General features: G+C 49.1%; 2 protein-coding genes across 2 annotated transcripts in view; one reads left to right on the top strand and one right to left on the bottom strand.

The window, feature by feature from the left end:
• Window positions 1-1,222, bottom strand: part of LIX1L (limb and CNS expressed 1 like) — a 19,250-nt gene extending 18,028 nt beyond the window's left edge. The window contains exon 1 of the mRNA XM_037882658.2: window positions 872-1,222. Coding sequence (XP_037738586.1) covers window positions 872-1,163 — 292 coding nt within the window. The 5' untranslated portion in view covers window positions 1,164-1,222. The remainder of the gene's footprint in view (window positions 1-871) is intronic.
• Window positions 1-17,339, top strand: part of PEX11B (peroxisomal biogenesis factor 11 beta) — a 23,673-nt gene extending 6,334 nt beyond the window's left edge. The window contains exons 3-6 of the mRNA XM_007064575.4: window positions 5,495-5,615; window positions 13,661-13,776; window positions 14,064-14,265; window positions 15,746-17,339. Coding sequence (XP_007064637.1) covers window positions 5,560-5,615; window positions 13,661-13,776; window positions 14,064-14,265; window positions 15,746-16,112 — 741 coding nt within the window. The 5' untranslated portion in view covers window positions 5,495-5,559 and the 3' untranslated portion in view covers window positions 16,113-17,339. The remainder of the gene's footprint in view (window positions 1-5,494; window positions 5,616-13,660; window positions 13,777-14,063; window positions 14,266-15,745) is intronic.

Genomic DNA, 17,339 nt, shown 5'->3' with positions numbered 1-17,339 from the left:
CAGCACGGTGTGAAACATAAGCCCTTTTAGGTGTCTCAGATTGGGAACCCAGGCAAACCCCAGATGAAAACCGAGGACCAAGCAGGGGGAAAGTGCGCAACTGACATGATGCGAAGTATTATCAACTGCAGGAGGTGAAACAGAATGATCGGCTGTTTGCCACAAGAGCTGTCCCTTACAAGTGACCCCTAAGATCAGGATAACAAGAGAAAGTTTTTTTTTTTTTTTTAAAGAGAGACACTATAAGAGAAGAGCCAACACATTACCAATGTCTTCCGGTCACTCCCAATCCCCTGGTTTGCCTCTGCCACATACATCCCTGAGTGTAAGGGGATCCCCAGGAGCCCCCAGTTAGAAGTCAGGATGGAGTAGCAGGTCTCCGTCCTCACCTTTACTATACCCCCCGAGTACAGGGAGTCCCCACTCGGAAAGGACAGCGGAGTGGGGGGGGGGTCTCCCAGCTCCCCCCCCCTCACTCCAACAGTCACACTGCTTGTGGGGGACCCAGTCCCCAGAAACAAGGGGGCCCTGCAGTGTGGGGCAGGGGATCCACTTCCCCGATCCCTGTGATGGGACTGGGGATCCCCCAGTGTGTGTGTGGGGGGGGGCGGGAGCGGTCCCAGCCCCCCAGGATTGGGGGAGATCTCAGACGGGGAGTCCCACTCGCCGCAGCAGAGACCTTCCCGCCCCAGCTGAGCCCTGAGGCAGGGTCTCCATGGCCGGTGGGTGTGGGGGGAGGGGGGGGGGGAGGAGGTGTCCCAGCCCCCCCCGCCCGGCGGTAGCGCTACGTGCCAGGGCCCTGCCCGCCCGGGCTGGGGGGGGGGGGGTCCTCGCACGGCGGGTGCCGGCCCCCCCGGCTCCCCGCACTCACCTCGGCCGTAGCCCTGCGTGTGCTTGGCGAAGCTGCGCACCACGGCCTCCACCGCCTCGCGCAGCACGGCCGGGGGCCCCGCTCCGCCCGGCGAGGCCCCCGGGCCCGGCAGCCCCGGCGGCGGCGGCAGCCCCAGCCCCAGCCCCGGAGGCGCCGCCGGCGGCGGGGGCGGAGCGGGGGGCGGAGGGGCCGAGGCGGCCACCGCGGGGGCCCCGGTCACGCCGGGGCGCAGGGAGCGCAGCGTCCCGACCCCGGGCTGCAGCCGCTGGGCGCGCACCGCCTCCATCATCATCGCCGCCGCCGGACGGCCTCCGTACCCTGCCCCGACTGAGCCGAGGAGGGGGCGGCGCCGCCTCAGGGCTGCCACTCACCAGGCGGGGAGAGGGGTGGGCGGGCCCTACAGGACGGAGAAGCCAATCGCAGCGCAGAGCCCCCGGGAAGAGGCGGAGGGTTAGAGGCAATTTGCCCAATCACAGAGCTGATTCCCACAGAAGTGGGCGGGGACTGAAAGTGAGCTGTCCAATCAGAGCTCGTCAGCCCAGGGATGAAGAAGGAGAGAGGGTGGCCGAATCAAAAAAGAGTGTTCCCAGGAGGGGGAGGGGTTTGAAGGCGATATACCCAATCACCGCCCGGATCGCTGACGATGACTGAGGAGGGAACGAATCAAGAGGCAGATGATCAATTGAGGGGGCGGGGACTTCTCTGGTTGCCCAACCAGCTGCCTGGCTGGATGAAAGTGGGCGGGAATGAAAAAATCTAGCCAATTAAATTACGCCTCACTGAAAAAAAGATTGACAGAGCCAGGAGAGTACCCAGAAGTCGCCTACTACAGGACAGGCCCAACAAAGAAAGTAACAGACCCCCACTAGCCGTCACCTTCAGCCCCCAACCAGAACCTCTCCCGCGCATCATCAGCGATCTACAACCTATCCTGAGGGACGACCCATCACTCTCACGGACCTTGGGAGACAGGCCGGTCCTTGCCTACAGGCGGCCCCCCAACCTGAAGCAAATAATCACCAGCAACCACACAACAGAACCGCTAACCCAGGAACCTTATCCTTGCAACAAAGCCTGTTGCCAACTGTGTCCGCATATCTATTCAGGGGACACCATCATAGGGCCTAATCACATCAGCCACACTATCAGAGGCTCGTTCACCTGCACATCTACCAATGTGATATATGCCATCATGTGCCAGCAATGCCCCTCTGCCATGTACATTGGTCAAACTGGACAGTCTCTACCTAAAAGAATAAATGGACACAAATCAAATGTCAAGAATTATAACATTCGTAAACCAGTCGGAGAACACTTCAATCTCTCTGGTCACTCAATTACAGACCTAAAAGTTGCAATTCTTCAACAAAAAATCTTCAGAAACAGACTCCAACAAGAGACTGCTGAATTGGAATTAATTTGCAAACTGGATACAATTAACTTAGGCTTGACTAGAGACTGGGAGTGGATGGGTCATTACACAAAGTAAAACTATTTCCCCTTGTTTATCCCCCCACCCCACACTGTTCCTCAGACATTCTTGTCAACTGCTGGAAATGGCCCACCTTGATTATCACTACAAAAGGTGTCGTCCCCCCTCCTCCTGCTGGTAACAGCTCATCTTAAGTGATCATTCTAATTACAGTGTGTATGGTAACACCCATTGTTTCATGTTCTCTATGTATATAAATCTCCCCACTGTATTTTCCACTGAATGCATCCGATGAAGTGAGCTGTAGCTCACGAAAGCTTATGCTCAAATAAATTTGTTAGTCTCGAAGGTGCCACAAGTACTCCTTTTCTTTTTGTGAATACAGACTAACACGGCTGCTATTCTGAAGCCTGAAAAAAAGATGAGGAACATGATAATATTCTAATCACAGCCCAGGTGGTGTTGTCAGGGGGCAGGGACTATGGAATTTAGCCAATCAGAACCCGCCTATCTCCTGCGAGAGAAGGACAGTCATGTTCCACCGCAATGGATCCTGGGAGTGTGGCCAAGTGCAAGGAAGTCTGGGAGTCTGGCCAAGTGCTAAGAATTTTGGGAGTGTGGCCACGGATTCTGGGAAAGTGTGGCACAGGGCAAAGGGTTCAAGGAGCCAGGAGTCCTGGGTTCTATTCCAGTCTTTGGTTGTGGAGCGGGGATGATTAGGATGGTCCCCATCACATCATGGCAGGGAGCACTCATTGGATCTTCCCTTCTTCCCACTCACCCTCCCTCACTATCTGCCATCTCATCTGCCCCCCTTAATTTAGACCCACCCATGATCAATCCCCAGCAAATGACTCCTTTCTCATTCACAAGCATCCAAACCTTCCTGAGCCATGGGTCCCCTAAGGGCAGGGCTGAGTGGGAATGCAGCATCACTAGATGTTATTAATGTAATTATTATTACAGATAAACTTGTAACTGGGTTTTGCTGAATCAGCAGGGGGGCCCTGTTCCCCGCCTCACTCTCTCTCTCTCTCTCTCTTTTTTCTTTCTTTCTGTTAATGCCGTTTAAAATATGTCATCCACAGGACAAGCTAACAGAAGTGTCGTCAACGATAGAGTCCTCGGGTATGTGACAGAAGTAGTGATGATATGTTAAGCATGTGCTAGGATAAGGTTTGTATTTGTGTAATGCCAGCAGACCCTGGTCGTTGGCAGGCAGGATTGGATTGAACTGGGACCTCTGGAGCTTAGTGTATGAACCTCTACCACATGAGCTAAAAGCCAGCTGGCTGTTAGCTGAAGCTGTAGAGCAAACTCATTAACCTCTCTCTCTAAGTTGTCTTGGTGCCACTAGATGGGACAGAACACCACAGACGCAGGAGGTGTGTGCGTTACGTTTGCTCTATCAAGTATCTGAACATTTTACAGGAATCTAAGAATCAAATCAAATCTAAATTGTATTTAATCTATCTAAAATGTATTGATCTAGATTTTTACACCATGCCCATCACCTGAGTATCTGAGTACCTGTGTCCATGTCTGTCCTCTCTAATGCTGGGCAAGAGCCTCCCCCTTTACAGCTCCCGCAGTCTGAAACAGCCCCACCCGTATCTTTCAGCTTCATCGATTCTGCTTTCTGATCTCAGCTGAAAATGTCTCTTTTCTCACACCTTTCTGCTGTTATTTATTTAATTCTGTGAAGCGTCCTGGGATACCATTTATATGAAAGACACTGTAGAAAATACAATGATTTTTATTGAAGTGTATTATTAGGGGCCTTTGGAGTCGCAGAGAGATAGGGTCTGGAACAAATAGCCTTTATTCAGGGCTTGTAATTAGATATAGTACAGTGGAGTGAGCAGAAAGAATTAAGAATTGTTGTCCCTCTGCACTATGCTCTGGATATCCCTTTTGTTCGGCAGGAGTTGACAGTTGAAGCAAGCGAGGGCACCCACTGGCTCTCCTGTGTTCTCACCACTGTGAATGGTTCCTCAGCACATTTTTAAATCAGAGCCCCTCAGCAGCAGCATGAAAGTGACAGAAAGAGGCTTTGTGTGAAGGGGCGGAAGACAGTCAGTAGAGTGGCACACAGATTTTATTATGGTTGGCTTTACATGACGACTGAGGACAGGTGACAACTGGACAGACAGTCCTGAAAACATACTCCTTTTGGTAGGGAACATTGTGTAGGGGTTAAAGCACAGGGCCTGTGAATCGGTGTTCCTATTCCCAGTTTGAGGGGGGAGTTTGTCTAGTTGTGAGAGCAGAGGACTGGGACTCAGAACTCCTGGGTTCTATTTCCAGCTCTGCCATTGGCTCGCTGTGTGACTTTTGAACAAGTCACTTCCCCTCTTCCAGTGCCTCACTTTTCCCCTCTGTGAAATAGGGACAGTGGTACTGACCCACTTTCCAGGAAGGTTCTGAGCATGTTATTTCATTAATGTTCATAGAGCTGTGAGACCCTCTGACAGGAGATAAAGGGAGTAAATTATTTACATTTAACTAAGAGTTGTTATGATTTCCTCTGGGGGAGAAGTAAAGGGGAGGCAGGTGCATTGTCTTGGGGGAGTTACGCAGGCAAATCCCTGGCCATTGAGGGGTGCAGGGGGGAGGCAGGGGGCTGAGTTATGAGGCGATTGGGGTACTGGATTGGGTGGACTGGATGAAGGGGTGCTGATTTGGGGGACTGGGAGATAGGAGCTGGGGGAAGGGGGGCTCTGGTCCGAGCCCAGGGATAGGCCTGCTGGAGAATCGTCTCTGTAACAGGCAGGGAAGGGGCGCGGGGCGGGGGCTACGGGCAGAACAGCTGCTGCCCTTCCTCTGCTGGGCTCTAGGGGGCGCAGCCATACCGCCTTGGTTTCTCCAAGTTTGACCCCTGGGAGCCACCGTTTCGTTCCCGGAAGTGGCTGCAACCGTCTCGCCTGTGACCGGCGGGGACTTCAACACCCCCCTCCGCCCCCTCCCCCCGGGAACGGAGCGACCCGTCCTCCTCCGGTTTAGACTCCTGCACCAAGAGGCCCCAGGCGGAGCTGCACCGGGAGGCCCCAGGCGGAGCCCCCCCCCGCCCCCCGGCGGAGCTGCACCGGGCGGCCCAAGGCGGAGCCCCCCCCCGCACCTGCAGGCAGAGTCCCCCCTCCCCCCCCCCCAGGCGGAGCTGCACCGGGAGGCCCAGGGGAGGAGGGCGAGAGGAGCTCCCCTAGGAAGCCCCGAAGACCTCGGGCCTGGCTGTGCCTGGAGGAGGGCCACCAGCACCATGGATTTCTGGGTGCAGTTCAGTGCCCAGAGCCAAGCCAAGGAGCGGGTTTTCAGGTGCGGTATCAGCCCCTCAAAATGTGTGGGGGAAGTCTGGGGCCTAACAAGCCAAGGGTTGCCGGTGAGTAGCGGGGTCGGCCCTGCGCCAGAGGGAAGGGATTGAGGTGACCCTGGGGTGAACCCTGGCTTTGTGGGATCCTCCCGGGGGTGGTGCCTGCATTCAATCGCCAGGCCCTGTGAAATGCCATTGTGACATTAGTGTCAGAACAGTGACATGTTGCAGCAAATGCGCCACGAGAGTTAGGCCTGGCTTGCAGGTCAAGGTTTTGCTGGCATACCGGTATCAGGAGGGGGGGGGGGGGGGGAAATCACACCCTGAACCCACTAGCTGTGCCAGCAAAAGCCTCTGTGTAGATTTACGTATCCAGGGGTAGCTCTGTTAGTCTGTATCCACAAAAACAGCAAGGAGTCCGGTGGCACCTTAAAGACTAACAGATTTATTTGGGCATAAGCTTTCGAGGGTAAAAACCCACTTCTTCAGATGCATGGAGTGAAAATTACAGCTGCAGGCATTATATACTGACATTTGCCTCCATCTGTAATTTTCACTCCATGCACCTGAAGAACTGGGTTTTTACCCACGAAAGCTTATGCCCAAATAAATCTGTTAGTCTTTAAGGTGCCACCGGACTCCTTGTTGTTTGTGTAGATTTAGTTACAGTGGCAAAAAAGTCCTTTTGGGTACGTCTATGCAGCCTGCAGCAGCGAGCCTCCCCCAGCCTGGATCAACAGACTTGAGGTTACCTTTGTGTGCTAGCACTCTGAAAAAGTTGTGTAGACCATGCTTTGTTAGTTGCATCCCAGGCTCTGAACCCAAGGGGTGAGGGTGGGCTTCCGAGCCCGTGCTCCAGCCTGAGCTGCAACTTCAAAATGCTGTCTGTACAGCAATTTTGAGGATGCTGGCGTGAACTCCTCAAGCTTGAGTCTGTTGATCTGATCTGGGAAGCTCTCCGTTGCAAGCTGCATAGACGTTCCCTTTGTCAGAACAGCTTGTTTCATTCAGGAAACTAGTATAAGCTATACAGTACCAGCAAATGATCTTTTTTGCCAGTATAAGTTATGTCTCTAGTAGGAAGGTTAGCCGGTATAGCTATACAACAAACCCTTTCTAGTCTAGACAAGGCATCAGTCCCTGTGGAATCCTAATCACTTGCTGTTTTTGTTGGCTCACCAGAAGAACGCTTGGCCTCTCCCTTCTTTCCCCAATCCTTGTGATTTTCATGGATTGTCAGGGCTGAGGTTTGTGCAGGACAGAGGCAAACTTGCCTGTATGATAATCAATGAGTGTCTTGGGAATTTGGCCAGACCAATAGTCCCATCTAAGGGCTTATCTGCACAAAAAGTTGTTACCACTTTAACTGTCCTAGTATGGTAAACACGTACAACCACTGTAGCGTGGGCACAGTTACACTAGTATAGCTTATGGGAAGGGAAATAAGCTATACTAGCCTAAGGCACCTTTAAAATGGTGTAACTGCATCCACTCTGGGGACTGTCCCGATATAACTTTCTGTTAAAAACTACACTCCTAACCAGGTACAACAACCTATGTGTTGACCAGGCCTAAGTCTGGTTTACCCAATGCCCATGGCATCTTATGGTTAATGTCCCAGGGAATGGTCATGTGCCAAATTATCCTCTGGGCTTGTGGGAAAGACTTTCCTTCTTGACTCCCAGCTCATACCCTGAAGAATGAGACTCAATAGATGAAATTTTATTATAGCTACAAATCTTTGAGATCGGCACCTAATATTTTAAAAAAGAGACTTAAGCTATTTGTCTGGTGGGGGAAAAAGCAACAAAACCACCAAACCTACAGGAGTGTTTCTAAACCTATTCAGGCTGGCGACCCCTTGAAATCTCTTTATATTGACAATAAAAATAAGAGTAAGAAATGTATCCGTGATAACGGTGTTACGTCTGTGTAACTGATTTTTGTGTGTGTGTGTTAAGAGGCTGACAGAGAATATTTGACCTTGAAGAGGAGGGGAGTGGGGGAATGAGATTTGCTTTGCTTTAGACTGTAATAACACTTTCAGTGCCTCGCCATCTCCCTGATTGTCTTTCATCTCTCTTCTGGTTGAGAAACACTTCCCTACAGTATCAAGTTCCACTGGCTGATCTTTTTTTATGCCATGTATATTTCTGTTTATTTATTTTAAACGTGTTGCTTTTAAATTTTCAGTGGCTCTTTGGTCTTGTAATCCTGCAAAATACCTTTGCTGGGCAATAGTTATTATATATAATGCACCTCTGTTAGATTTCCCCTCCTATACAAGCCAAAAAATCCTATTCTTCTGTAATGTCATGTTGTTTTTCTATGGAGCTGGAATTACCTTGCAATGAACTGGTTAAGCAATATATAGAGAAGGCTGGGGAATAGCAAGCTCTGTAGGTAAGCATCGAGAAGCTAGTGTTTTCCTGCCTGGAAGCGGCATTAGTCTTGCATATTCCCTTGAAAACCCTCGTCCCAGCCTAGAGAGAGGTTGACTGCATAGAGGATTTCTTTGCTTGTGAAATCAATTCACTAGTCGTGCTTTTCCCTATGTTCTGGAAAAGCTGGGCGTCCATTTTTTAAAAAAAAGTTTCCATAATCATTGTGGGGTTAGATTTAAATTCTGGTCATTAATAAGCATTTTTTCCCCAATGGAGCAGGCAAGTTTGGGCATATGTAGGCTTTTTCAGCCAGCCAGAGATGAGAAACGTTTAAAAGGTTCTTCTTATGAATTTGTTTTCTTGGTAGCATGTTTTTACTTGTATTCTGTGGCGAATCAAAGGAGGGTGAAGCTTTATGGTGCATTTGGGGCAGAGACTGTCTTTTTGTTTTGTGTTTGTACACGCCTAGCAGCCTGGGATCCATGTCGATGGTTGGAGCTCCTAGGTGTTACTGCATTGCAAATAATAAATAATATTTATTACAGTTTGAAAAATACTCAACAAAGTTCCCCGTTAGTCACTAGAAAAAGCAGTTTGTGCTGGATCAGACCCCTGTAGGGGAACTGCTGTCAAGATAATTATGTAGTTTTAAACAAATTCTTTTCTTACATTATTAATAGCACCAATTCTGTGACTAGTTTAGTCTCCCAATAAACAATGGAAAACTTCTTAGGCAACCAAAGAGAGAAAACAAGCCTAACCTCTCTGTCTAAATCGAACAGAGACAGTTTGATGGACTCCAGTTTGTGTCAGAAAAGCCTCTAGATTAGGAAAAAGCCATGCATGGGCGTTTTGGGGGAAAGTGTGTGTGTGGTCTAATAAATATTAGTATAGAATGGGGAATTAGGACACCTGATTTCTGTTCACAGCTCCATAAGGGAATGTTGGCTAGTAGAACTGAGGACTGGCTGCCAGGACTCCTGGGTTTATTTCTGGCACCCGTGATTTCTTGTATAGCTTCTTAACTGTGTTGTGCCTCAGTTTTCCCTCTTGTAAAATAGGGATAATATCTATCAGGATGTTGTAATGCTTTATTGTAAAGTGCTTTGGGATTGGTGGATAGAAAGGTGCTCTTAAAAGAAAAGAATTAGCTAGTGCAAACTAGTATCTCAAAAAGATTATTTGTTTTGACTGCTGGGTGGGAATGAAAACCATGCAGAAGACAGTTTGATAATCTCCTCTGAACAAATGACTAATAAACCCTTAAGACCAAGGCATTGAAACGCTTGTTGTCCCTTTGCTATGAAGTTAATGGGCAGCTTCTGGGATGCGCAGGATCTGACATCAGAGTTTTCAGCGCCACATGATTGCAATTGGAAATACCTTCTAGAAGCAGGTTACTCCTGCACGAAGCAGATGTTCAAGAACCTAAAATTTCTGATTTCATTGATTTCAGGATTTCATAGTTTCCAAGGCCAGAAGGGACCACTGTTGTTATTTCATCTGACCTCCTGTATAATACAGGCCTTAGAACTTCCCCAAAATAATTCCTGATTTGCTTTGTTTGGTCCCAGAGCTGGGCTAACAAATCACTGCTAGACCCAGGAGACACTGACAGATTTAAAGGTGTGATATATTATGAACCATTGGGTCTAAAAGTGATGTATTCTTCTGGAGAGCTGGGATTCTTAACTTTCCAGTGGTGGTGGTAGTAATATTTATTTCTTTTAGAGTAGTACCTACAGGCCCCAACCAAGATCCGGACTCCATAGTGCCAAGCGTTGTGCGTGCAGACAAGACACAGAGTGGGAGGGGAAATGAGCAGGAGACGGGAAGTGGCTTGCCCAGAGTCAGTGGAAAAGCTGGGAATAAAACCCAGGTCTTTTGGCTTCCAGCCCAGGACTTTATCCACTGAACCACACCAGGTCTCAGTGGTATATAGAGTGTCCGCTCCTAACTTGGACAGTTTGAGCTAGGCTGCAACATAGGGTGCTCGACACAGGAACAATGGGCTAGCTCACGAGGAACACAGTGGAACAGGTTAAACTAGTTTCACTGTCCAATAAACTTCTTATTTGTGTCACACAGCCCTTAAATGCCCCACTCTAAGACCAGGGCTCCATTGTGATGGGTGCTAGACAAACAAGTAAAGACAGTCCCTGCTGCAGAGAGCACAGTCAAGGGTTGTGACAAGATGCAGCTGTGGAAGAAGCAGATAAAGGGAGTGTGATTGGAGAGTGGGGTAGTGGAGAAATCTAGCATGAAGCTACTTTTGTTGTCTTGTTTTAATAATCTAAGGCAGGTGTTCTCACAGTCTAAGTGTAGACTACATCTTAGTAGGAAGTATCTTCAGTATTGCTAACCACAGTGTTGAAAAATGACGAGTCTGGTCCCTGCAAAATTATGAAATTGTCATAGAAATCATGATATTTAAGGGGGAGAACTTGGTTCTTTGTATTTGCTGTCTAGTTTTCTGAGCCTTTAGAGCTAGAAACTTCCTTTTTGTTTTAAATTTTAAGATGAGATTCTCCCCTAATTCCAAGACTCCTGGAGCTGGAACTTGAAGGAAAATAGCAAAAACCGTGAGGCTGGCAAAACAATCGCGAGAGTTCGCAACACTGGTCACTCCTCCCTCTGCAAACATGCCTCGATCCTGCCCTTCCACAAAGAGTGATGTCCTGTTTCCATGATCCACATGGGTCCTTGGTCTTTGCAGGTTTGGGCCAGATTCTGAGACACGCAGCATTTAAGTTGCTGGGAGTTGGGGCGCTCAAGCGCCTTCTCGTATCAAACCTTGTTCCTGTACTCACAAATGGGGCCATTATTTGTGAGACACTCTCATTTCAGTTTGATCTAATGTTGAGTTGCTTCCATAATGTTTTGTCTTCCTCCCTTTAATTCTCCATGAACATACACTTCTTTTTCCTGTCTAACGCAAGCATGATCAGCAGGCATGTTACATATTTTTCCTGGCTTTGCTTGCTTTTATTCAGATGATGTTTATCTGCTTGAAGTGTTTCCAATTGCTCTCCCTCCCCCCCCCCCCCCCCCCCCCCCCCCCCCCCCCCCCCCCCCCCGCTCCAACTCCAGCCTCATCTGGTTCTTCTTCCTTAAGCAGTCCCTTGGAATTACATGATTTGAACAGGAAAAACCTCATTGTCAGAAGATGCGGGGTGGGGGTGCAATCCTCTCATTTTCTCTCCCGAACCCTGTTTAGGTTTGCTCCCTCAAACCTGTTGCAGCTGCATTCCTTACTGCTGAACAGGGCTGGGTTTGGGCTCTTCCAAGGATCATCTTAGGAGTGACAAATCATGACCACAACTGGCACTAATTGGGCCCCCTTCTCAGCAGAGAGGCTGGGGACTGCATTGGTTATGGAGACTAGACACCGTTGCCCAGGGTGGAATTGAAGCTCGTTGGTGGGAAAAAGCTGTCTAGGCTGTCCCTTTTCTGGGGATAAACAGCAGATCAAATCATGGATATCGATGTGACGCATTCTGGGAGGACTAAATTCATTTGAAAGAGCAGTTCAAGATCAGACAGTAATGTTTTAAAGGTAGGCTGGGGGAGGTAACATTTTCCAGCCAAACGTTTTATGAGGAGACGTTTTTATGTAGAAGTCTGCTGAGATTTTTATCAGCATCTACAGTGCGTCTTTGCATCATTCCCATGAGCAGTGTTAGAGCAAATGCTTCTCAGAACCTACTTCGATTTTTTTTTTTATTTAAAAACAGTTTTGTCTCTGTTAGGTTTAAAGTATTTGGCTTTACGCAGAGATGAAAGTGTCAGATCTGCAATTTCATACCAAGCCAGATGGTCAAACAGGGAGCTGTTTATTAAGAAGTCAGATGCTCTGAAGTTTGCTAAGAATCTCCTATTTTTTCCACATACCGAAAGTCAAGGCATATGATTTGTTTTCTGATTTCTGTGTGCCCTTTCCAGAAGGGTAGGGGAAGAACATACAAAAGCCTTAAAGTACCCATGATAGTGCCCATGAAATGTTTAGCAAATGCTCATGCAAAATGTTTAGCTTGCTAATGTAAGGGTAATACAGATAATTAATAATAATAATAATAATAATATAGGGGCTAGCATAATGGGGCCCTGATCTGGATCCCCAGGTTCCACTGTGAAATGACTAAAAATAATAATAATTCTCTGTTTGGGAAGCAGTTAAAGCTGTAATTTGGGCCCTAGAATGGAAAACCAATCTTACAAGAGAAGACTAAAAGAGCTTGGCTTTTTCTTTAGCTTAGCAAAACCAAGGCTGAGAGGGGGATATGGTTGTGCTCTCTAAATACAGCCGGGGGAAAACAGCGGGAAGAAAGAAGAGCTATTTAAGCTAAAGGACAGTGTCGGCACAAGAACAAATGGGGATAAACTGGCCAGGAATATAGGCTGGGAATGAGCTTTCTCACCAGCAGAAGAGTAAAGTTCTGGAATAGTCTCGCAGAAGGAGTTGTGGGGGCAAACAACCTCTAAGCAGTTTGAAAATGGAGCTTGATCAGTTTCTGAATGGGGTGGGATGAGGGGGTTGGCTGTGATAGCATGCACTGGACTCAGTGACCCAGGAGTCCCTTTTGGTCCTAGTCCTGTGTTCCTAAATTAGGTCTTTATATCCCTAGTTAGCCCGCTAAATAAGTGGCCTCCTTTCCAGAGGTGTTGAAAATCCATGTGTGCTATGGAAATCATTGCATTGCAAGAGCTCAGCTGCACTGAAAATCAGCCCACTTAGGACGTGATGCAGCGAGGCACTTAAACGCTGGCTTCACTGGAACAACTCCCATGCATTAAATACCTTGTTGAATCAGGGTCTTATTTAGGTGCCTAACTTAGGTACCCAAACTTGAAAAATTTGACCTCAAAGTTGAAAACCAAGGAAGGGGAGAAGGGAGGGAATTTACCCCTCTCCTCTAGGAAAGAAAATAAGTTGGAAGCTATTGAGTCTAGAGGGAGTTCTGCTTTGCTCCAGGAACTATCTTCTTAGCAGAATTGAAACTGGTCCCATCAGCTGGGTCCAGAAACTGGCCCATGTTGGGTCATTTGAAAAGACCTGTAAATGCTATCCAAAGATGTGCAGCTGCAATGGGAAAGTGCTAAATATTTCAGGGTATGCCCATTCTGCATGGCGGGGATGGGGGAGGTCATGCCCCAGGACGACTTAGTTAGCCATCAGATCCTTTATGCTTTTATTTTTAAACCTAAACTCTTCAGGGTCTAACAAGCCTTAGATGAAATGAGCTAGTTGGACTCTGTGTGTGTGTGAGAGAGAGAGAGAGAGAGAGAGAGAGTTTCGTAGAGCTGAGAAGCAAGTTATTCTCCTCATTGGTTAGTCACTGGGCATGGGGTAGAAATGGTAAGCTTTACAGACCACTTTCTAAAGCAGCCTGTGGCCAACGTGTGGAACTCCCTGCTGTAGGAATTTCCTGGCCAGTAATAATATTGGTAATTGAATCTCATACTTCATAGATTTTTTCCTGACCCCTGCAATGATCATCAGACTGGAGTGCTGCCCATATCAGGGAAGAGAGATGGCCAAGCGGGGTTGGAAGAAGAGGGTGTTTCATCTTCCACTGGTGGAGGCTGGGCTTGTTGGACTGATCCATTAAGGCAAATCCTGTCTCGCTAGGTGCAGTTCCTAGACTCATTCCTATTGTCTCTTTCAGAGCCGCTCAGTATGCCTGCACTTTGCTCGGCTACACGCTGCAGAAGAATGGAGCGAGTGCTGATTTCCTCAACAGGATCAAACAGCTTGAGGCTCACATGAGCCTGGGGCGCAAGCGTAAGTGAAACCTTCTTCTCAGAGGGGATGTAATGGGAGGCTTCCCGGGTCTCTGAACAAGAGAAACTCAGTTTTTCTTACCCTGCTAATTACCTTTGAGCATTGTGGCACAAAATTACAACCAATGGGGGTGGTCAGTGGCCCCACAGCATGGCATGGAAGGCAGGAGGGATGTGTCAGTTATCCCAGATCACTGGCCCATTTGGCATCAGTGACTTGCTTAGTAGGTTGTGCCAACAGCAGGGAGTGTCTGGCTGACTCTTCATTCAACCTGCTTGATGTTCCAGTGTTCCGGCTGGGGAACTCAGCGGATGCCCTGGAGTCGGCGAAGCGAGCCATTCACCTCTCAGATGTGGTCTTGCGCTTCTGCATCACTGTCAGCAACCTGAACAGAGCCATGTACTTCGCCTGTGACAACATCCTGTGGGCGGGGAAGTCGGGCCTCCTCCCTCACATGGACCAGGAAAAGTGGAGCCAGCGATCCTTCAGGTGAGGCTGGGCTCGTGCCGTTTGCTTTTCCTGGTAATGGATGATCCTGCCTGGTAAATGCGTGTGCATGTGTCAGGGGTGGAGTTTCTGACAAAATCTTGCTAACTACAGGTGTTGCTACAGAAATAACATGGTTCTGCCTTTTCCCTGCTCCCTGTCACTTTCCATCCCAAAGCACCTGGCTAACCTTACATACAGGAATCACTTTGTCCAGCACTGAACTGCAGCCACCTCTGGGGTGGACCATGGGAACGGTTCAGCAGCCCGCAGCAATTTCTATGGCTGCAGCTCACTGAAGCAAAGCCATAGAAATTCCTTGGGAAGTGCTAGTAGACTATAAAGACCTACTTTTGAATTTGCATAAGGTGATGGAGTTAGCACCCCTACGCTTGCAAGAAAAAATGGCCAAGGCTCTTTATTAGCAGCAGTGATAATATTTAACACAGCAGATTGTGTCTGCAGATCTCAGGGCTGCCCAGAAATGGGTAAGTATCATTATCCGTGCTTTTACACACGAGGAAACTGAGACACAGAGCAGCTCACCCTTCCCCCGCACTGTCCCAGGCACACAACAAGGTTACAGCGGTGCTGGGAATAGAACTGGGATCTGGTGCTGCATCCTGTGCACTGAACCGTGCTGCTTCTGACATCCACGCAGGGTCAGTGAGGTCAGTTTAACACCCCACATGTCGGGCTGGGTGCACATGAATGTCTGGGAGGGGGGAGAATCTGCCTTGGCCATGTTGCCTTCCAATAAGGTGACCTGTCCGGTCACGCAGCTGATCCTCAGAAGGGATTCTAGTAACCCTTCCCTAGCATCTGTCCAGAGATCCCAAAGCTCTTGACAGACATGAAGCCTCCTGCCCCTTTCAGGAGGTAGGGTGTGTTGCATCCGTCCAATGGCTGGCTAAAGCAAAGCACAAGAGAGATGACGGGATTCGTCCACGGTCATTCCAGTCGAACCCAATCCACAGCTTTAGCCTTCAGTCCCATGTCCTGCTAGGAGCTGGGAATAGAACTCAGTTGTCTCATCCTGTAGACCGGCTGCTGAATAACACGTCCTTCTACGTTTATATTCTGATGAAGATGCTTCGGTTCTGTCCAAGCTGCCATCGGGAGGTGTGATTGGAGCACGTGCACACCGGCCCAAGGTAGCTTGGCTAGAGCCAGGTCAGGTTCTGATGGTGACATGGGCAGCGGCACAGGCTCGCCAGTGCCCTGGGTGTGTGCTCGAGCGACCACCGCCCTTGCTGCTGCTGCTTCACGGCAATCGGTCCTTGATCCAGCTCTGTTAAAACTAGCTCAGGTATGTCTGCATGTGATACAGTTGCCCCCCTCCTCCCCCCCCCCCCCATCAGCTGCAGTAACGTAGCCTTAGGGGGTCACCCGGTCTTGTTGGAGTCCGTGGGAGTTTTGTCCCTTTAGTGGACAGTAAATATTGGCTGATAAATCCTCTCTCCTTCCCCCTTCTGCCTGTCAGATATTACTTCTTTGCGCTGATCCTGAACCTGAGCAGGGACGCCTACGAGATCCGGCTCCTGATGGAGCGGGAGGCGTGCGGGAAGCGTCCGAAGGGCAGCGAGACCAGGCACGTGCTCCGAGCAGACAGCAGTCTCCAGCAGCTGGTGCTGAGGCTGAAAGTCCAGCTGCACCTTCTTGTGCACGTACTGAGGAGCAACCCCCCTCTGCTTGTGGACGTGGTGAAAAACGCCTGCGATATCTTCATCCCGCTGGACAAGCTGGGGCTGTACAAGACCAACCCAGGTTTTGTGGGGCTGTGCGGCCTTACCTCTTCCATCCTCTCTATCCTCACCATCGTTCACCCCTGGCTCAAACTTAAACCTTAATAGGGAGGACTCACTGGTTGGTAGAGAGATGTGGAGCCTTTGCCTCTATGTTGCTGGTTCAAGGCCAGCTCAGGATGTTAGGGGCCCAAGGCTGCTACCATCCAGTGGCTGGTACACACTGAATTTTGGGGGTGGGGGCTCGATCCTGTGATAGAACAAGTGTTCACGGTCCGTCACCAGAATTGATACTAATTCACGGCCTCAGCCAGGGATTGGATGAACCATGGAGACTGAGCTCCCCTCTTGTCCCTACAGGAGTTCCGTGCCTCGGTTTCCCCATCTGTAAAGCCAGGAGGTAGCGAGTAGGGAGGCCTTTGTTGCTGCTGCCCGTGTTCTACCTGGTCTATGGATACAGAGTGGACTTCGGTCTCTGCGGCTGGTCCATCTGGCACCTTTCACGTGGAAGTCCTTTTTTAAATATAACACTTGAAGTATTGTGAGTAACAAGTGCCTGGAGTTCATGGCTAGAGACTCCTGAGGTGAATTGCTAAGCCCCGGTTTATTAGGCATGCCAGATAACTTTGAAAGGTGCCGGGGAAGCTCGCCGAGTAATGGCACTTAACAGTGATGACATGGTATGTCCTAGTTGCGCTGGTGGAGTGCAGGCTGCAGCATTCCCAGCCGTTTCCTTTGGATGCCGTCCCCAGTTCTGACACCTCCGCCGTGCCTGGAAACCGTGGATTTTCCTGCTGCCCTGGCAGCAACATTAGGTTAGGTTTGATGCTAGTAAAATGAAGGTAAACAGCAATATTCAATCTCTCCTCCTGCCTCTCCTATTTGTTTCAGCCTTGCTCTGTTTTTCCATTGTTTATAAAGCACGCAGGGATGTTCAGGTGTGGAGCAGGGTGACCTGTGAAAGCGGGTAAGTGAAACTGACATGGTGCGCACCAATTTGCAGCAATGCGTAGAGACCGTAAGATGGGGTGTAATCTCAGCGCAGGGACAGGACTGAGGACTCCTGGTTCTGTTTTTTTTTCTTGTGCCCTGAATGACTGTGGACCTTCATGTCTCTGTGCCTCACTTCCCCACCTGTAAAGTAGGAATGACACAGACCTACCCTCCTGTTCACCCAGCTAGCCAAATGCTCACCCAGCTGTTTTTTTAATGGCTTCTTTGGTGTACTTTAATAAACTGGAGAGGAGGAGAAAACAAATGGTGCAATGCTAACTTTGAATGGAAATCTGTATTGAGATTGTTTTCATAATAAACGTACGTGCTGATCTGAAA

The sequence above is a fragment of the Chelonia mydas genome, chromosome 24 (genome assembly GCF_015237465.2).
Source record: "Chelonia mydas isolate rCheMyd1 chromosome 24, rCheMyd1.pri.v2, whole genome shotgun sequence".
Lineage (NCBI taxonomy): Eukaryota > Metazoa > Chordata > Testudines > Cheloniidae > Chelonia > Chelonia mydas.
The sequence above is the reverse complement of the archived record's forward strand: the minus strand, read 5'-3'. Positions and strand labels throughout refer to the sequence as shown.